The sequence below is a fragment of the Neopsephotus bourkii genome, unplaced genomic scaffold (genome assembly GCF_033783945.1).
Source record: "Neopsephotus bourkii isolate Nb327-2 ecotype Australia unplaced genomic scaffold, CSIRO-AGI_Nbou_v1 NB_659, whole genome shotgun sequence".
Classification (NCBI taxonomy): domain Eukaryota; kingdom Metazoa; phylum Chordata; class Aves; order Psittaciformes; family Psittacidae; genus Neopsephotus; species Neopsephotus bourkii.
Window position 1 is genome coordinate 2,693,815 of NW_026901158.1, and position 20,871 is coordinate 2,714,685.

At 38.8% G+C, this 20,871-nt stretch overlaps 1 protein-coding gene across 6 annotated transcripts in view; it reads right to left on the bottom strand.

Annotated features, from left to right (window-relative positions):
• Window positions 1-20,871, bottom strand: part of DENND1A (DENN domain containing 1A) — a 190,619-nt gene that overhangs the window by 89,530 nt on the left and 80,218 nt on the right. For all 6 annotated transcript variants that reach the window (XM_061352575.1, XM_061352574.1, XM_061352576.1 and 3 more), the window contains exons 6-10: window positions 18,559-18,628; window positions 17,549-17,629; window positions 15,309-15,362; window positions 10,041-10,151; window positions 4,590-4,690 (exon numbers count right to left, since the gene is read on the bottom strand). In XM_061352575.1, coding sequence (XP_061208559.1) covers window positions 4,590-4,690; window positions 10,041-10,151; window positions 15,309-15,362; window positions 17,549-17,629; window positions 18,559-18,628 — 417 coding nt within the window. The remainder of the gene's footprint in view (window positions 1-4,589; window positions 4,691-10,040; window positions 10,152-15,308; window positions 15,363-17,548; window positions 17,630-18,558; window positions 18,629-20,871) is intronic.

Sequence of the window (20,871 nt, forward strand, 5' to 3'; positions counted from 1 at the left end):
AGACATGAAACACTCAAGCAGTTTTTAATATTTTATCAGGTGAGATGTGTATTTCCAAGACTTTCAAGTGAACTTCGGTAAGACACATTGCTTGTATAAACGGAAGGAACACTCCGCACAACCTTTAATCCTCTGGGATCCACGACAGATTAAAGACTGCCCTTCAGACCAGTCTTTACCTACTGCTTGACACTTCATCAGTCTCGGGGCTTCGTACAACCACAAGTACTAATTACTCAAAGTGGTTTGATGGCAGCCAATATCCATGAAGTGCAAAATTAAGAAGTATCAATTTCTACTGTGTGTATTTACTGCTTGAACAAAATGCCTGCCCAAGTCCTCTGGAACAAAGAGAAAGGTTATTACTCCTCTTGTGCTACACAGGTTCCCAATGCAATCAGCGTTATTTATAATCAAATGAGTTATATAGGTAAACATCAAATCATTAAAGTAGCAATGCATAAGCATGAATATGGATATTGTGGACTTAATGGCTATATATTGCCCATTTATTACAGCTGCATTTTTACAATTTCTTTAATTCCTTTCCTTAGGCTAACTAGAGACCTCTTAATTATGCTCCCAAGAGGTGGGCAACTACTAATTGGAAGAGAAGCAGGTGAAATAGAGGGACATTTCCTTTTAAGTGAAAAAAACCCACCCTTAAAAAATACTGCAATTCACCAGAACAAGTAATATAAAACCCAAGGATCTCAAAAAGGTTCATAGTTTACAGCTACACAGGGATTTGCAGCATTTTGCTTCACTGTTCCTGCAAAATTGATTTGATCACATTTACTAAGTTCATGTCTTGATATACAAATACTGACTTAATCCATCACTCGCTCACACTGGTAGTACTTTACCCTCTACAGCAGTCTCCTAATTTCTCTTCAAGATTACTCTCTGAAATGCAACAGAATTCAATCCAAAACGTATTGGGTAATTCATGCAAATTAGGAACTTGACTGCATAAATTGGAATGATGTAGAAAACATACAGCTAAGAAACCAGAAGAGCAACTACAAGAGCTTTTAGTGAGTACACAGATGTACCAGGCTAAATAGAAATGCCGACCGAGAGGCTCCTGAGGAAGGAATCATTGTTTCCCGAGCAGCAGGAGTACTCACCCTCCAGTTACCCCCTCCACCTACTGACAGCAGCATATTGAACTATATGCAGATTTAGAAAATGGGAGAAAGGGAGTTAAAAAAACTCCTGGAGAAAGGGAAACCCGCACCAATAGAAGCATTTGTTCAGCAGCTGTGCCAGGGTGCTTTAAGAAGGTGGCTCTCAGAATATATTAATGCTGGCTGCTAAGCAGTCCATCTCATTTAAAAGCCTGGTTTAATCACCCTAGAAAATATACTGTTGCTTCTGGTAAAAGCTCACAGAATAACCTGTGTGACAATGCTCTGGAACTTAGAGAACACACTAAGCCGTGCTACCAATCAGCAAAGACAGGCTTTTCTTACAGGTTGATTTTAAACACAGACACCAAGAGCAAAAAGGAAGAAAACAGACACAGTGGGAGTGTTTTTATGCCAAACGAAAAACAAACTGGAATAAAAAGTGAGGAAAATTAATAGGCTGTTTCTTTCACATCAAGAAATGTTTAAATTTCTAACAAAATAGATGGACAAGACCTGGCCAAATTTAAGTAGTTACATGTGCTTGGTTGGTGGTGATGCTTGGTGGCAGTATCTCATTAACTAGTACTTTGGGCACCTGCTGGCATGTACTTTAAAAAAACAACCAACAAACCCCCCCAAAAACCCAACTAAACAGAAACCCAACCCAACCAGCAGTGCTTCATGTTTCCTCTGTTGTTCTGCGTCCACAGGAACAAGCAATTGGGCCGTAAGGTGTGAAATCTAAAGATCTAATGGTAGCATTCCCACCAATTTCCAGTCTTCTCCAACAAAATTCTTTCCCTGGGCTGAAAATATAACAAAGAAGGGTACCTAATTAAAAAATAACAGTAAAGGATAGCCCTCTTCCCCTTGCTTCCCATCCATTCCTACCCTCGGTGAATGTAAATGACAAGGATCAGATGACTGAAGTCAATCATGTCCATGATACTGGTACTGGTGGTACTCCACCACTAGTACTAACTCAGCCTCCTCAGTACAAAGAGCAAGTGTATTGAGAACAAACATTTTGAAGATACAGGCTTTTGGCACAGCTCTCTTGACAGCTAAAGGGAACTCTCCTCACCGAGCCTGATATCTCCCTTACGTGATGTTGGCCAAAAGGATCATCAAGTGGCAGGAGAAGAGTTAGTTACTGTACCTGTTCACTCTCTGCAAAGGGAGCTATTCTACCTTTTTGTATCTCCGGAAAGATCCAGTGGTGGTTGCATCCCCTTTTCCTCCCCAGGAATTACATCAAATTTCAAGCTTCACAACCATGAAGCTGTCAGTGGATCAGTCGGCACCTTATAAGTTTCCTTTGTATGAAAAGTTTCCAGTGCAACTCAAACGATTAAAAGCAAATACTCACAAGTGGAATAGACCTGTTTCAAAACTTTCAAAGATGATGAACAATGCAGTCTGTGCACCCTTCTGTGATTGTCAAAAGGGCAGGAGAAGATTCAGAAGCATCACACAGCACAGTCAATAAATGGACACAGTCAACTGAATGAATGTGCTATTTTGTATTCATAAGAACTGAAGAATTCTCCCTTTAAGTTTTGTTTCCATTTCAGCTCTTTAAAATCCTTATGTCACAAGTGCAAGAGAAATAACCAGGCGATAACTAAAATTAAACTGAACTCTTCTATTTTAAATAATCTCAGGTCATTTCCCTTAAGAGGCAGACACTGCGATAATCCTGCCTTAAAGAGGAGAGCTCGGAGCTGATTGCTCAGTGCTCCCTGGCAAAAATGACGTCTCCAAGTTCACATGGTTACAAAATAGATGGACTCTATTTTGAGAAATATATTTATGGCACATAAATTGTTGCTAAATTAGCTTATTCAAACAATTATAGTATGTGTAGCTACCTCTCCAATTAAAGTTCATAGCTGGCTAAGGCAATCAGTTGTATTTGTGAGCATGCATTTACAATCTGCCTAATAATTCTGCATTTTTAAATCATATTTTTCACACACTAGCTGGCTCATTCGTTATATGGACAGGGTGTTATACCATGAAAGAATTCATTCAGTAGAGCTCAATGACATGTGTCTTTATTTCCTTGGGTACACTGCCCAAGTGTTTGCTTTTTGCACACTTCTGCTCCCAACTGCGGGATCTGGACTTAGCCCCTTTTAACATGCCTTTGTCAGAAAGTCGATGAATACCTAATCTTCAAACCCAGTGTAAAAGCCTCTTGTGGTCCACATCGTTGTCCTGAAAACTCCTAGCAGCATGTACCTGAAGAAAAAGCTGGCAGCAGCAGCCTTCATGTGTTAATTACACATGCGAAGCCCATTATGCAGAGAAAGGGCACCTGCTGGCAGTGCAAATGACTAGAGCCTGCCCTTCCTGCTCACCCAGTAAATTGAAGGTTCATTTCTACAGGAGATAACAGTTTTTAGATTCCGTTCCCTGTATCCTCGACATAGGCACATACTTAACATTTAAATCATCTGCAGAGGAGCAAGCCTCCTTTAAATCTACATGTTTCCGTTCCTAGCACTTCACTTCAAAATGCTGCTTATCCCGGCTGCTGCCTTAATCCTGCCTAAATGCAGAGAAAACGTCACATAGAACACTATCACTATTAAAAAACCAGCCAACCTCCACACTGGTTGGAGGTTGTTATTAAAAAACCAGCCAACCAAGCCACACTTAAAACGACACAGTAAGTTTAAGTTTGTTTTGGTTTCTGAGGACTGTTTAAGATGCCAGGGGGCAGGGGAAGGCTGCTTCTCCGTTTCCAAATCCTTCCCAAAAGTGCACTAAGCAAAACACTTGCATCAATGTTCCTGCTGTGTGGAGACCTAGTGGGGAAGCAGCAGACTTGCCAGTGGAAACAAAGGAACCAAGTCCCTCAGCCTCCTCGCTTCCTTCCCTCCTTCATCACTTGCCTACGTGACCATGCAGCAGCAGGTCCATGTTTGACTGGTGCTTCCCTTTCACTTCCACTCTTGTTACCCTCTACATCCTTCAGTTTAAATCCAGTCAAGCTCTGACCTTACCAATTCCATCCCCATATGCCCAGGCAACAACTCCATTATTTCCCTAACAGGGCTTGGAAGTGTAACTGCTCTAAGAAGCCTAAAGCAAGGCCACTTCTTCTCCACTGTATCCTCTACTGTTAAGAGTCTTAATTCAAATTTCAACATTTAATACAGATATGCTGAAAACAAGTTATAATTACACAATATCTGCGTTGCAGCATTCCATAGTAGCCACACATATTACAGTATTTCAACATACTGACAGACAATTGTATCTTGCCATAAAAATACATTTCATTACTAGGTTGGTTGCTTCCTTAATATGCCCCTATATTTTTTACGTATCAGTTGCATCATAAGAGGACTTCAGACTTACTATACAGAAATGTGAAAACTGCTGTGAATTTAAGTGATATATATACATCTATACAATATATATACATACATATATATATAGCCTTACCAACAGTAGTCCAATAGATGTGGGGGCAGAACAGGAATGTAAACATGCTGCCAGAACATCGGGTAGAGCATAGCTGCAGACCCATGAATGCAGGCAGTTAACTGAAAAACACATATTAAAACAGGATCATAAGACAAAAACCAAGCTTAGAAAGGCGAAGTTAGAAGAAAAATCAGTAAAAAAATCAATTCTACTTTCATATCAACATGCTTTATTGAAAATATACAGCACTCTTAATAAAGAAAAAGGGGTATTGGAGGGTGAAACATGAGTGGTTTATGGTGGTTGTCACTGGACTGACTCTAAACAGCTGAGAACATGATTCATTCAACAACCAAGGCCTGAAAAGAACACCCAGTGTTCTCTAAAGCAACAGAAACATGGAAATGAAAACACAAAGGGGACTAAAAATAGTAAAGGCAAATGCCCCCAATCCTCGTAGTAACTGTCCATTAAATAACATAAAACTGCACTGATATTATTACAAAACTGTAAAAATCTGGCATGTGTTTCTTAAGAACATATCATACCAAACCCAGAGATTAATGTGTTATTGTTTAAAACGGATTTTTATCTAATTGCCCTTCACCAAATCAGTTGATCCACTGAATTTCTCAGTTATATTGTCAAAAACTCATTCAGAACAGTTCTGATGCTGGCAGGTACTGAATGAAAAAGATCACAAATAGCAACCACAAGTCTGCCAGCAAAGCTGTGGGGCGAATCCTCACAGAGCACTGGAGGAAATTACATCTCTCAATGCTATTTCAAGCTGTAATTAATAATTTGGAAAGGAAGCTAAGCAGGATATTTGTTACACTCACTAAGGATATTACAATGGAGAAGGTGGTAATCCTCAATAAGGATCTCTTAGCTAAAGCTATAGTCAAAATACTACATGAAAAGGGTATGAACACACACACTTGGGAAAAGAGAAAGGAAATAAATAAGAACACTCATACAAATAGACACATACAAGGAAAAGACTAAGAGGTGACAGGCAATCACATCCACCCTGACAGTGTGTTGCAGTTTAGAGTGTCTTTTAATCTCAAATGATACCCAGCCCAAGCAGTACATGTTTCACTTGTGAGACACATTTTGAAAACAATACTCAGCAAAAGGCTAGCAGTTATTTGAAGGTAGGATGAAATCAAGCATGTAATGCTTGTCTGGACTGGAGAAAGGAAGGAGAACACGGCTCACAAATACCAAAAAGACAAATTCTAAAGGACTGAGGTCCTGTGGTGGCCTGAAGTTGTGCGAGATGAAAGACAACAGAAAGACAAATCATGACATTAATCCTAATTCAGTTAGATGTGCTGTAACCTTAAAAAAACCAGAAGATCCTCATTATTATTGATTTCCATTAAGACAGACCAGTGAGTTATATACCCTATCATAGGACCCCACAACTGGTAAGAAAGTGGTCTAGATGAGCTAACACAGTCTCTTCAGGGAAAATCAGCAGCAATCCTGGACTCAGTTTGGCTTATGTTCAATGCCAAAGCCTTTATGTAATTCCAGTGCAGTTTCTGTAAGTAACAGAACCTGGTTTTCAGATTAAAATGCAGGTCATTAGACAAGAAGAGGGAAGACAGGCACATATTATATGTATTACTTTTAAGCTTCTGAACAATACAGATCTGGATAAGCAATAAGAACGCACCAAGGAACAGGGATTTTTGGAGGGAGGATTACTGAGCTCCTCTGCAGCGTGATCAGAACCATGGTGAGATACAGCAAGTATCTGAACAAGTACCTGTCCATTCTTTCTCAATAAGAAAGGCCTTTATTAGCAGGTGAACATTATCTTACAGTCCACAGGGAATGGAAATTTTAATATGTTGGGAAACTAATTAAAACAAAAGTTAGAAGCTAAGAAATCCTGAATTTATTCTGTATTTTTGACTCATGAAAGACTAAAGATTTATCCCTATCCCATTATATTTCAAGTTAGCATTATATTATTCCTACTGGAGCAGATGTTCCTCTCTCACAGATTAGATGAAAGCCAGAGCCTGGCTCCAAAATACGCAGCAGAAAAAAGGGCCTGCTTTCCCACTGTAGTTTTTTCCTCTATATTCCTAAATCATTTATGTTTGCTGTTTCTGTTCTCCAAATCAAAAAAAGATGGAAAAAATACCATTTGTAAATTTAATTCTTACTTTAAACTTGCTCTGTCAGGATCAAATGGATTATTTCCTGGCATTATTATCTAACATGGTTGCTGCTGTAGAGGACTGAACTCACTAATCCAAGGAGGCCCCTTCCAAGCCCCCCTCCCATTGGTTTTAAAACTCAGCAAGAAAAGATTAAACAGACATAATGCTCAACACTGCAGACATCTGAGCAGAACCTGTCACTTATTTTTGAGATGTACTCCCACCTTGCTATCTGGCATGAATTCAAATAACATACTACCATGGGTAAGCACCAGCACTGTCCTTCAACTCTGCCAAGATAAGGGCTCATAAAAAAGAAATAGCGTATTTGCTGGAGACCTCACCTGATTAGTGATTGCCATACAGAAACCAAGCACTTAATAATAAGGCAGCCTGAGAAATGCCCAACTGTCAAAACTATAGGAATCCAGCATTTGGAAATAAGATTAGTTCCACTGCCTCAGCTTCCTGCAGCTGTTGCTAGAGAATGTAAAAAGATAGCTATGCAAGAAAGACACTGATTCACTAATGCACATTTTGTAGTTCTGTATTTAATACTCTAAAAGCCTTGTTTGAGCAAATGAAATCAATGGGATTTTGGCACAAATATAAAAGTTATAAAATGATGTTGAACTACAACAGGCTTCTTTCCAGCGCACGTTTCTCTCTCCTGATGCACAGGTGCAGTACACAGCTACGGATGTGCAACATATACTAGTAAACATATACCAGCTCTGGCGTGCTTGTAAGATAATTTCTCTGCATTACTCAGGGCTAAAAACAAAGTAAAAAGCTTAAGACTGAGCTATGTAACAATTAAGCCATGAAAGCAGGGGTATTGTAAAGGCTGTGTATGAAGGTCCAGACTTGCAAGTTTTTAGGACAGAGACAGAGCTCTCCGGAAGGACGAGCTTATACATTTACAACAGTAGTTGTAAGGCTGTTGTAGAACAAGAACTGTGTGAGCTTGTTGCAGCAAGGCAGCAGGAGCAGGTTCACATGGAAGAGAGAATACTGGACACAAGGAAAGCTCGTTTCATTTTTGCAACAGCGTGCTCCCACCAGCAGGTGCTCCTTTGCAAAGCACAAGGGTTTTAGGCATTTGGGTTCAGATCTGGCTTTTTAGTAGATCACAGGAAACACAAAGAAATTTAACATAAATAATTGCTTTAACATCCTGAGAAATTATCTGAGATGCCTTTTGTAGGAACAAAAGAGAAAAAAATGCAAGAAAAGAGCAATAATTCTTACACAGGTTCAGTATATGTGGTTTATAAAATAGCTGACAAACACAGCCTCATTCAGTTACCACTACATCTCATTCAATTTAACTGCATTAAGGAGATTCCAAATTAAAATTTGATATGATGTATTATCGCACAGAATTTATTCTATTATGAAAGACTTTCTTATCCAGGACTATTTCATTTGCTTTCGTACCTGACACTAAATTCAAGCCTTAAGTACGAAGCGTGCCGCGTTATCTCCAAGTTAACTGGAATTAACCCCAAACAGGTCCCTTCCACTTTTTAGTTAAAAACCTATAAACAAAGAACCCAATCCCCCTCAGCACCACCCCACCCTCACTTTACTTTGAGAATTCTCAGCTTGGTACGTTTCCAGTTACAAGGTCTTGGCTTCCGCTGAGCACAGTTTGAAATAAAATAATGCAGCTTGTTCCTACTGCTGGAACATGCAGAGCGGAGCGCGCAGGGAAGGAATCGCTGGCTCCGGCCCAACACTTCAAACCTGTCTTACACTGTCACTCCAATCTTGGAGCAGTTTATATATAAAGTTGTAAGATAAGAACACACAGTATGAATACCCCTCCCTACCGAAGAACCCGACATGCTTTCATCTTGGACAGAGGCAAAAGGAAGAGAAATAGCACAAAGATAGGGAGGAAAACACAACCCTACTTGTGAAATGGCTCATTAAGGAAGGCAAAGTGACAGGTAAGTAATTCTTCTTCCCAGGCTCTGTCACAAAGGGAGAGATTAAACCAACCAACCACACCAATTCTGAAATGCTTTGGATGGCCATTCTCTTCTTTCCCCCTCTCTGATAATTTACTCTTCTTTTCAGTCTTTAGGATTCTGAAATAAACACTTCCCTTTCTCCTTTTATTCCATTACCAGGAGTGGATGTATTTTCCCTTATTTTAGTAGGGAGGACACAGAACACCTGGTAGATAGAAAAGTTAAGATTTCACAAGTTTTCTGTGCTATTAAACTTTATAATACTTACATTCTTCCAGTTAAATGTGGGATTGATTGTAAACTGCCAACAGTTATTAACAGGTCCCTTAGACTATTCTAACTCTCCTGGCTTCACTTACTTTTCAAAGCAATGTTGTAATAGTTATTCAAGATTAGGTAGAAGTCCTACTCTCTTTCATTTCTCTGCCCTATATCAACAGACCATCCATACATGATTTTATGTACATGATTTCAGACTTCCATTGTAATTAGAATTCCATGAAGCAGTTTTACTCTCAAAATAAAGTGGGTTATGGTCATGCAGTAAGAGACTAGTTAAATCCATACAAAATGGAAATGGAAGCTTGTATTTTAGAAAGGACCACTCAAGTACTTAGTCTGTAGCACTAGAAAGCAAAATTAGTTAAACCATCTTATGCTCCACATTCATAAAGGAAAGCAATCAATAGCCATTTACAGAGCAAACAGAATGAAAACCGAACATTTTCTTTTATAAAGTAAATCACAATCTTATTGACGGATAAACCTTGAAATGCATAACACAAAACTCTGAACTGAATCAAGCTGTGTGCTTGTTTTGATGTCCAGCCATTTTCAGAGGAGAGGACTCTAGAGTATTCAGCAGCTTTCATCTCTCAGACACTTGATGGAGCCTAAGTAGCATTAAGGCTACACCTTATCAGACAACACTGCAAAAATGTGAATTGCCAATGTATTTTAGCCCATCCAGAGAAGGTCACTGGAACATCCAGTTGACAGTATCATGATTTATCCATTTTTTCCTGACAAGTGAATTATGACAAAGGGACTTCACTTCAGCATAAATGTTTGTATATTTCTGTACTAAACACCCCAAGAATTCCTGCATCCAAAAGACCATTTTTCATTTGATCACTGGATGCTATCAGAGATTATGTAAAATCATCACAAAGAACCACAGAACTGAGTTGAGGTGGCACAGCTGAGGCTGGAAGGGGGACCTGGAGATCACCAGATCATGTCTTGTATATGACTGACACTATAAAGAAATACTGTGAATAGGAGAAATTACTCTGCATTTTACTTACAGTGCTCAGCTTACTACAACAAATGAGGATGCGGCGTTCATACAGCATACTGGCATAGAGGTGCAGCATGTTGTTGACATCAACTGCTACAAAATACTCTGTCAGATTCCTCTGGGAAGAGAAAGAATAATTTTTGATTCATTTTACAAAGTGGATTTTTACAAAAGTTCAAAAAACAAGAGTCCTTCACAAAAAAAAACAACAACCCACTAGATTTCATCCTCCTATTACGCTACATCCACTATGTGGCTTAACACGAGCAAGCAGTATGTCACCTTATGCGAGAGTACTTTTTAACTGCAGTATGCTTCCCCTAACTTTTGGGGAGCTAGGTCCTGGCATAATAAAATGGATGATGCTTCACATACAGCGTCTTAATATATAAGACACTTCTCTGAGAAAAAACATGTTCTGTCACTTCTATGGTAACTTTAAAGTTGACTGATTAAGTACCAAAAAACCCCCATTTCAAACAGCAATAAACCCAGCTCTCTTAAGAGGACAATTCTAATATGAAAGATTCAAATGTAAGCTCAGTCTATGCCAGAGCAATGCTGATGACTGGAAATAGAGAGGCTCATTTAAGAGGCAATTTGCAAACAGTTACAGAGGTTGTCTGAGCTCCTGACCTCATGCACCCAGACACAGGTTTCCCCTTGGAAGACAAGAAAGCACTTCCTTGGGGCTGGGGAAATGAGGAAGGAGACAAAATTCGTGGATGCCCACCTCTGGTGAAGAGGCAGGATCAAACACCCAATTTTACACCAGTGATCAGTAGGTTTATATAGACTAAAGAAAATTAACAGCAGTAGAAGAATATTGTAAGCAAAGCACATTTGCAATCTGCCCTTAAAGAACAGAAAGATCAAGACACATACAGGTAACGCTGCCAGAATGCTACATATACAGTGCCTAGAGACAACACAGGTTCCTTCCATGGTTTTGCTGCTCCGAATATTAAAAAGCACCAATGTAAAAAATACTGTAAATAACTGAAATTCAGGAAATGAAACCAAGCAAACTGCACAAGAGCCAGTTCATTCCCCACATCACCCCATCAGCCAACAACATCATCTATTCCTCGCTACCAATGTAACTGCCCTGTGCACATGCTGCAGTGTTATAAATAATCTATCATTTACTAAATATTTAAGCTGTTTTCTAATAAACAGCAGAATGTGCTCCTAAGATCCTTATTAACAAAACTAGAAAGCCACAGTAACCTGATCAAAATGTACTACAAAAAAAAGGTTTGCGTGTAGAGGATATTTTCACATCTTAAAACAGAGAATTGAAGAAACAAACAAGAGGTGGTGGTGGATGACAAGGTAAGTGTTCAAAATGCTGAAATAGGGAATTCATTAATTCATTTCCAAATAGCTTCTTACAGATATGGAAGGACTGCTGTATGCTAAAGACAGTCTTATACAAAAAGCACATGGGAGAGCAAAATTAGATTAGTCATGAATTCAAGTGCAATCTTAATCATCGTTAAATAAAAAAGTGCAGAAAAGCAAAAAGCAAATATGATTTAGAAACTTAAAGAAGCTCAACAAAGCCTATTAGCACTTTTGACAGATCCAAAGATAACTCTAAAACCACCAATACTTGGCCTGAGAAGTCTGCCAAGATGCTTCATACTGTGCAAAAATATGTTCCACAGCTTGCCATCCAAACACAAAGAACTAAAGAAAAATTAAGCATTGTATTTGAAGACTTTTGTAGCACTCTGTAGATGGAGAAAAACTAAGCTCATTGTGGTTAGCTTCAAACACAATATAAAGCAATCAGTCAGGTCTTTGTTACTGGAAAGCTGGAGCCACAGACAGGTATATTCAAAGAAAGGGGGGTGGGGGGAATTAGAAGCCAACATATTTTGCCAAAAACCTATTAAACTATCATGTACTTTTTCTGTATTTCTCATCCCATCTGTGCTGATTAGCATGATATTTTTGTCTAAACATAAGCTGTCTTCTCTATGGCTCTTCTTCCCCCTCTCACCCATCTTTCCACGACGCCAAAACACTGGTGCATGACGACACAATCACTGCAAATAGTGTGAATTAAAAGAATTCGTATAGCACAAGCACCCTTGGTGCTGCTCAGATCAGAGGCATGGCAAAGGAGCACATAACCCCCATGTTCTGCCTGGAGATGTAGATGTGTGTGTGCATGGACGTGGTTGTAAAGCAACAGTATCCACTAGCGAGAGGAAAATATACCCAGGGACGTTGTTTGCAATTATTCTTTCATCAAGTCTGGTGAAATACTGGCTTTGACACAGAGATGTACCTTCAGATGGAAAGATTTGTACGGATTGAGCCTTCTCTGCTCTCAGAAATTTGCCAGTGACACCTGTGAAGCATGTGGGCTGTATGGTAATGTATTGATACTGAGGAAATTCACGTGTTAGCTTGGAGTTTTATTTATAAGAAAGCTGTCATCTTTGAAGATGGAATTGGGACTTACACATGTATTTTGAAAGATACGTCTCGTAAGTGACAAAACCATGAATGAGTTAAATAAATACAAATGAAAGCGTTCCAATTTGCAGTATAATTGTTGTGTATTTTGTTTCCCAGGATTTAAGCTGTTCCTGGGGGAGTAAAAGTGGGATTTTCAAAATAAAATTTGGAACAGGTATCCCCACTCCTCCCAAAACTCACTGGGAGCACTACAAAATTCCCTTATGCTCCTTTGAAAGTTCATTCCTAGATCAATCATCTATTTGATCATCTGCTATCTAACACCAGTAAACACACATGCACACTGACTTTTGAGATAGGAAAAAATATCATGTACTTTTCTTCCTAAATCATCTAATGAAGAACTTCTCACTGAAAGAACAAGTCAGTGAGCCCTCTCTGCAAAGAGTGAAGCCCAAACATGGATTATAGCTCACTTATTTTAGTCTGCTCCCAAACAGCTTCATGTAGAAGACTTACGCAAATTCCCTCTTAGAACAAGTCAACAGAATTGAGTCAGGTTTCCTTCTCCATTCTCCTTTGGAAATCTCTCATCTTATTTAGAAGCTTGTGTTCTTTCAAACATCACATAATCAAAATCTAGCAGGGGGTAGGTGATCTGGTGTGCAGCTAACACTTCTATAACGCCATGATGTTGTTTCAGAGAACAAAATAATGACAATACACTTTGTCAAATGGTGTAAATATAGAAATTGAAGGGAAAGGGCTTAAGAAAAACAGGCAGCAAAAGACGTGTTATAATAGATGAGTGAAAAATCAGGCATTTTGAAATATAGGACTCGGTGATACAAAAATACACCAGAACATCACACCAAGAACATGTCATCATTTCAGACTGGTAACTTGCCTGGTATCTGAAACACTACAGATACTACCAGGGAAGTTAACAGTCTTGCACTGTATTTCCTGCACTGCGCCCACATTTATTTCTGAAGTCACAAAACATTTACAAATCTTTCATGTAACTTAAATCTTTAGGAAAAGTCAATGCTTAGCTGCTACATGAAAGTGTCCATGCTAAATGCTTTTGTGACTCATTAAACATATTGATGTGACACAAAGTCAGATACCAAAGTTTGTTAACATTCCAAATAGACTTCTGTGCAGCTCTCCATTAATCATCACATACAGCTTCAAAGTTTGGCACTACTAAAACTTTTGCTAATATGGGTTTTAAATGTAATTACTGATAAGATATGTAGAATTTTGAATAAATGAGGCCAACTGATTAAAATCCATGAAGATTTATGTTCATTTAATGTCCTTGCATTATTCCCTAATATGCTCCAATTCTACATGAAAGTTGCATTAACAGGCAGATAAAATACACATAAGAAATTGCACATAACTCATCAGGAAAAACATAAGCACGCAAAATGCCTGAGACATAGATGTCAATTGCAACAACAGATCAGTGGATCTGATTTTAATACTTTTCTTTCTTACAATGAGACCTAGCTTTTTAACTTCAGGTACATGTGTGTGTACATGTATATAAGTACAGGGGCACATATATTTGTTAACTGAAATGGTTTTCTTCCCCTTCTGTTCCCAGAGTGCCCTGGTTCCCCCCAGACACTGCTGAGTGCACCCTGTGCAGGGACACGGTGCACAGGATACCCAGGAAACAGTCACAGCCCCTCTGAGGCACATCAGCACCACTCAATGATTCAAAGAGGATGCTTTTTAGCATCACATGGCACTCCCTCCCACCCGTGAAGGCTGAGCATTCAGCTTTCAAAGGGTTTCCAACTCCTTCTGGCCCAAGGCCTCTGCTTTTGTAACAGCCTTTGATTCATGAACATTCATCATGTCTCCTGCTCAAATGTTTTGGGAAGCTGACTCGTACCTTCGAATATAAAGCGAGCATCACCAGCAGACATAACCAACAGAGCATAAATACAGCTGTACTTCCTGAAGCCTTTACTACGTACTGTGTTATTAAGCTGTTCCATACCAGTTAAAGCAGGTCCAAGGCAAACAATCTACTTTTAATCCCTGCCACTGGTTTCTTACCATTACTAGCTCATTACTCTCTGCCTTCCAATTCACCAGCCCATAAAACGAAAATAAGCTTCCTTCCTTGCTCTCCAGGTGATTTGAGGCTTATCAAATAAAAACTGCTAAAGTTTGAGCAGATTAGCATAAAAGAGATGAGCATAAAATATAAACCCTATAAACAAGTAACTTCATGTGTGGATTAGGACAGGATTTGACTCTTACATTACTCCTAATGCACCATATTTCTACAAAATGAAGTACCTGAGAAGAAAGAGCACATCTATTAAATTTGCTGATAGGATACCTGTCAGTATGAAAGTCTACAACACAAAAAAAGCTAGCAACAATGTTATAACACAGAAACAAAAAGCCCCAAATGAAATCTGCTATACAAATCATCCACAAATGAGACAAAATCTCTTGATCATTCCCTTTTCTTCCTTTCTTTCATGCCATGAACTGAGGTATACGGTGCTAAGGCAGACAGCAAAATATTTGAGAAAGGAAACAGAGGTATCAGGAATAAAAATTTGGCTAAGAGACAGAGCAGGAGCATAGTAAAGAGTATTTAAGAGCAGAAAATGCCACATTGTCTTCCCACAGACCTATCATCTGGCTAGAAATCTGAGGCACGCTGAAACATGCAAGTTCACTTCAACATCTAGCAGTATTTTGCAGAATATAATCTATTACTAGGCCAAAGAGATGTAACAAATGTTATCTCTTTTGCTGCTGACATTAAACAGAAAAGGCAAAGTGCATGGTCCTCTGGAGTACTCACATTTTCAGGTATACTGGGAAGCTCTCTGGTGTCAGGCACGGTAAAGTAAGAGTGCTAAAAAGAAGAGCAAATATTTATTATTGCAATATTGTCAAAAGCAATCTAAATGTATTGCTTGGTATTAATAACAGCAGTAACAGCAGTTGCTCAGCTAAGTAAAAATGACAGAACATTTGTTACCAACTACCAGTATGACTTCCTTGTCATGGGTTTCAAAGCTGGATTCTCAGATCACACATGCAATATGAAATGCATTAGGACAGAAAGTATCAAATGCTCCTGAAAAGTTGTAGTACATTTTTTTGTTCTTCAGAGACACCAATACAGACTCCCACAATGTATGACATATGCCAAGAAAACTCCAAGGCAGTCTATAATTCAAGAAATCTTTTCCACATCTTGCATGATGGACTACAGGAAACATCAGCACACAGGTCCCTTTCTGACTTGCAGCATCCCTAAATTTCATTCAAGAAAATGGTGAAGTTATGGAATTTTGCTGAAAAATTCTTCCTAATTTTTAAGTTTTATGCCTACTTACCTGAAAAATATTATTAAAGTTCCAGGTCACTTTTATATGCCTCAAAAACCACATTTTTTAAGACCACATTTCATAATCCATGATACTGCTACATTTTTTAACTGCCTGCATGCCAAAAGACCACATTCACTCTAGTTCCCAATCTGGCCATGCATGACCTGCACGATCTTTGGTTAGGTCTTTGAGAAAGGAAGAGAGAAAATACAACTCAATCACTTTTGTAAATTAGCATTGTATAGAATTTAGATTATTTTTAAGGTTTTCATAATTTGTCTTAGGGCTACTGATTAATTCCTTGAAGCTTTGAAGGTGGTTTATTCCTGGCATAGTTCCACAACTGGCACAATTTTCTTGTGGAGATATATATATGTGTGCATATATATATCTCAGACATTTCAGTGCTTCATGAACAGTCTATAACCCGAAATAGCAAGCGGCTATAACAGCCACACTGAATATAGACACTAAATGTATAAACACAGTTTTTTGCTTTTTGATCTAGCACTGTTTCAGTTTAGTTCAAAAGATGCAATGCAAAGACACAGGAACAGTACCTACAACTATATCACATATAGGAACCTCACCCTGACCCCAAAGCAGGCTTGTAAACAGTCAAAAGAAAATGTGTAAAGACACCCCAGTGAACAGCCCCTTGGCTGCTTCTTTTATATCCTTTCTTGCTTCATCACCCATGAAATGTCTGACACAAGGGGAGACCAGCAGCATTCCTTGAAACCACTGGTATGAAAAACCTGAAATATCCCAACTGATCATTGCCTTTTGAGACAGCTTGTCCCCTAAACAGAAATGCTGTTCAGAAAAGAGCTTGCCTCCAGAGGACTGGGACATTGCTGCTGCCAGCTGGTGACCTACCGAGGCCAAACAACTGTTACCTGTCGACTGACATTACAGGGTGAAGTGATGAGAGTAAGCTGCTCGTTGCCAAAAAGTACTTTAGAAGGAGTAAAGGAAATGAGAGGGAGAACTGTGGCTGCACACACCACTGGTTTCCATGTGAACTCTAAATGACTAATTGGCAACTGCAGTAATGTGCATCTCAAGTAGTTTTTCACTACTGGCTGGAACACAAAGTTGTTCTGTAAAAATTAATATGAAGACAAAACACACAAAAGACTAAATTCCAAATACAGTCACATCAATAAAAACCCACATTTCTATTCTTTTGGTCTTCTTTAATTTTCCTAGAAGATATAAGTATTAAATAAGCCCTTTTTTGTGGGAGATTTTTTCTTTGGGGGGAGGAAAAGTAATCAAAAGATGTGATAAACAGCTAATACTTGAAATACTGCTAGGACAGGTAGCTGACAGTTTGCTTTCCAGCTTTGTCCCCTTGCAAACCTGCAAGATCTAGGAGCTCTGCAGAAGTGTGGGCTATAAATGCCATGTTGCTGCTCTGTGACCTCTTGCAGGTCACAGACGATATGGTGAGAAATTTCCACAGGGAATATACACAATCTTCTTCCAATCAAAGAACAGCATTTCAAAGATATTTGAGGTTAAGGAAAGGGAAACAGAAGGCCCCAGTTGTGAAAAGTGGAATTTCACAGCTCTGTGTCCTCACAGGAAAACAACATCTGTGTACCAAGTTCCAAAAAGGAGAATTGCTTTTGACATTCCTCTATTGTGATACGTACTGAAAACTAAATACCTCACTTTCTGTCTCTCCCACTCCACTTACCACTCCAAGATGAACAGAGGTTCCTGGCTCAGGGATGGCAAGTTTATGAAATGTTTCTAGGAGCTCACTCCTTTGACTATCCTGAAATAAGAAGAAGGGGGAAAAAAAAAAAAAGTAAGAATACCAAGTAGGCATAACTGTAACAAGCAGAACTCCAAGACAGAAGGGCAACATTTGTGGAATTGGGGGCATAAAGAACTTGCAAATGTAAAGAAAAAAGTGAAATAAATTTATACCTTAGACTATGAAGAGAAGTTTCCTCTGAAAGCTGTTTTACAACATGATTTTTTAAGAATACTTCTTTTCTCAGATGTATTTCTACATATTTCTGCAACATACAATCACAGCCTATGCACCACATAGTTACTAAGCTCAGAGCAAGCCAGTTTTTACCACAACTTCTTTGTAACATCTCACTGGCTTAAAGTAAAGCCAAATGCATATAATCCATTTGGATGAAGATGTGATCCTGAGTGCTTCCACCTTAAACATGAATGATTCTGGCAAATGCAAAATACAATTATTACCAGAAATTGGTAATAAATCAAAGCACCAACCTAACTGGGAAGATTATACTTGTAATACTTTAAATACATGAAACCAGGTTAAGTGCTGCAATCATACATGTGATTTCTCTGTATTATGACTTATGATTTATAAACCTACAAGCAAATTTTAATGGCTTAGTTCAAACTGCAATATGGGAATTGCATGGATGTGCTAAATACAGTTCAGGTACATGCAGTATGTGTGACTGCAAGAAAACCACTAAATTGGGCTGGATCCACAGTCACAGTCTTGGACCTCACCTTTTCCCCAAAATAATTTATTTTTCGAAGGCACTTGCCCACCTTTCACCTTGGCTGAATATGATCTTCTGTGTAACTCTATCGTACAGATTAGTAATTCCCATAGTCATCTCTGATACCAGCACTTCTTAAATCAGCTTGTTTTTATCCTCTCTCCCTTGTTTGATACTGGAGCAGGGAAAAGAAGGATTAGTGCTTTACCTGTCCTTTTGCTGAATAATCTGCCAAGACATTGAGCAGCTTATAGAAGACTTCAAACCATGGGAGGTAACTAAAAAGAAAACAGAAAGCAAAAACCTACATTTAATTTGCAAATTCTCAGTTATTTAATCCAACATTGCTGGCCTTTATGATACAGATGCATCCTACCAACACCCTTCACTGAACATGGCACTTCACAAATATCTCTTAGGAAAGCCTTCCTTTTGAAGGACACTGCCCAAGGTTGTGGCAACCCTTTCCTTTGAGGACTGAGATTCAGTGCTTCCTCCTTCCCAGCGTAAACAGGGAGCTCACCCTCCTCTTCATCCCTGCAGAACATACAACCCAAAGGAAGTGTTCAGCCTGTAAGTTAAATGCACACTGATGTTCATGTATGGTGGAACACTTTTAATCATAGTGATTTCCCAAAGTCTATGTGGAATAGCTCTGTACAGCCCAGCAAACCACAGACACACAGTTGTAAATCTCATACAACTCAGTCTTTTAAACTGCATAACCAGTATCTCAGTTTTTAACTGCTGTCAAATGCTATTTCGTCATTGTACTTAGCCCAGCCCTTAGTCAGGTCAAACAGAAACTCTACCCTTCGTAAAACTGCACTCATCTTACACAAGAAAGAGAGAAACAAAATTAAGACAAACACGCAGAAAAATCACATTAATTCCATAAAATAAGATAGCTAAGATGCTGCTTTTCATTAGTCTGCTTTGGTATGATTTTGTGCCCTATTTTCACAGCATGGCTCTTCATTCCAATTCCTGTTAAATACCAGAGGAATCTCCCCTCAGCTGCAGCAAATAGCAACGCAGGTTTGTGTGACGCACAGATTCTTCTTTTAATCACAGATGCTTTCTGAAGCAAATGGATTCTATTTTGATATAGTTAGACAGAATTTAAAGCTTTTATAAAATATGACTACATCCTGACAACTGTAAAGAATTGAGTGCCCCATGGTTCCTAACTGTACAGCGCTTAGTAATAAATGAAGTGAGAAGCTATATATGAGACAGATAAAGTGAATGGCACTCCATCATTAACATTTGTTTGAAGGCTGCAAATGCTACTGTAAAATGTAAGTAGCTTATCAAAATATACTGATAAGCAACTTAACTTTTCATGTTATGTGACAGTATTATCATTTAAATTAATACACTCTAAGCATCTTTACAAACTATGTATTAGAATAGAGCAGACAGACAATTACCACTTTAAACAGCATTTAAGTTTGGCATTATATTGTAAACAATCAAGAAGGATTACTTGGAAGATAAGTTTCTTTCTTTCTGTTTCATTAAATAAACTTCAGCAGAGTTAAAAGCCATTACAAGGGTAACAAGAAATCCTCTCAAAACCTATCTGCTAAGTAGAGATTAAGAACCTGGTAAACAAATCCCTGCAAGGCAGCTATCAAAGGGGTTTGAAAAGACTGAGAACCAAGACAGCCCAAAGCTCCCTGATGGTATGAAACCAAACCTTGCTTCAGGAAGGCGTATTTAAAGTTCCACTTAATTGCTTAGGGACCTTCCTGGAAAACTACATAGATAGAACTACAATAAGAATCTTCTAAAATATTACTCTGTTTACAATGTATGTATATAATGTATTGTAACAGCAACAAAAAGATGCGAGTTACCGCAGCGTCCACTTTGCCAGAGCTGCACTATGTTTGAAGCCTTAACCCGGACCACATCCCCAGCACCGCCAGCGACACGTGGTGCCTGTACCCAATGGGGCAATGCCTGTTCTGAACCCAAGGTTTGGTTCTTTCTTCAGAGATTTATTCACCTGTATTGGTGGGACCTGTTTGTTCACATCCAAACTTCACTCACTACAGACTGGAGCACACCAAACGTGACAAATCTGCACATTCTATCCACAAGAATACTCCATTCACATCCAACTTTAATTCTTTAGCTCAGCACCTACAAAACAGTTTCTGTGACTCTCATCAAGTCTCATATTCACAAAACATCAAAGCATCAGCAAACCCTCCATGTACCAGAAGGGAAGGCAGAGCCCTATTTCTGCTCTCCTGGTGCACTCCTTGTTGGCTTTCCCATTTCTCTTCAGTGTAGTATCTTGTACTGAACTTCACTATTATCCTTTGTTTAATACTAACTCTGCCTTCTTTTAATCAGTGTTTTCCAAATAATGATTTAGCATCACAGCATAAGCACTTCTTTTTCTCATTTTAAGAACACCTTTCCATTTTGAGGAGAGAAGCCTCACTGCGTTGAAGTGAAGAAGTTAGTTGGTATTTGAAGACCTCAGTACAGAACAATACACAGGAAG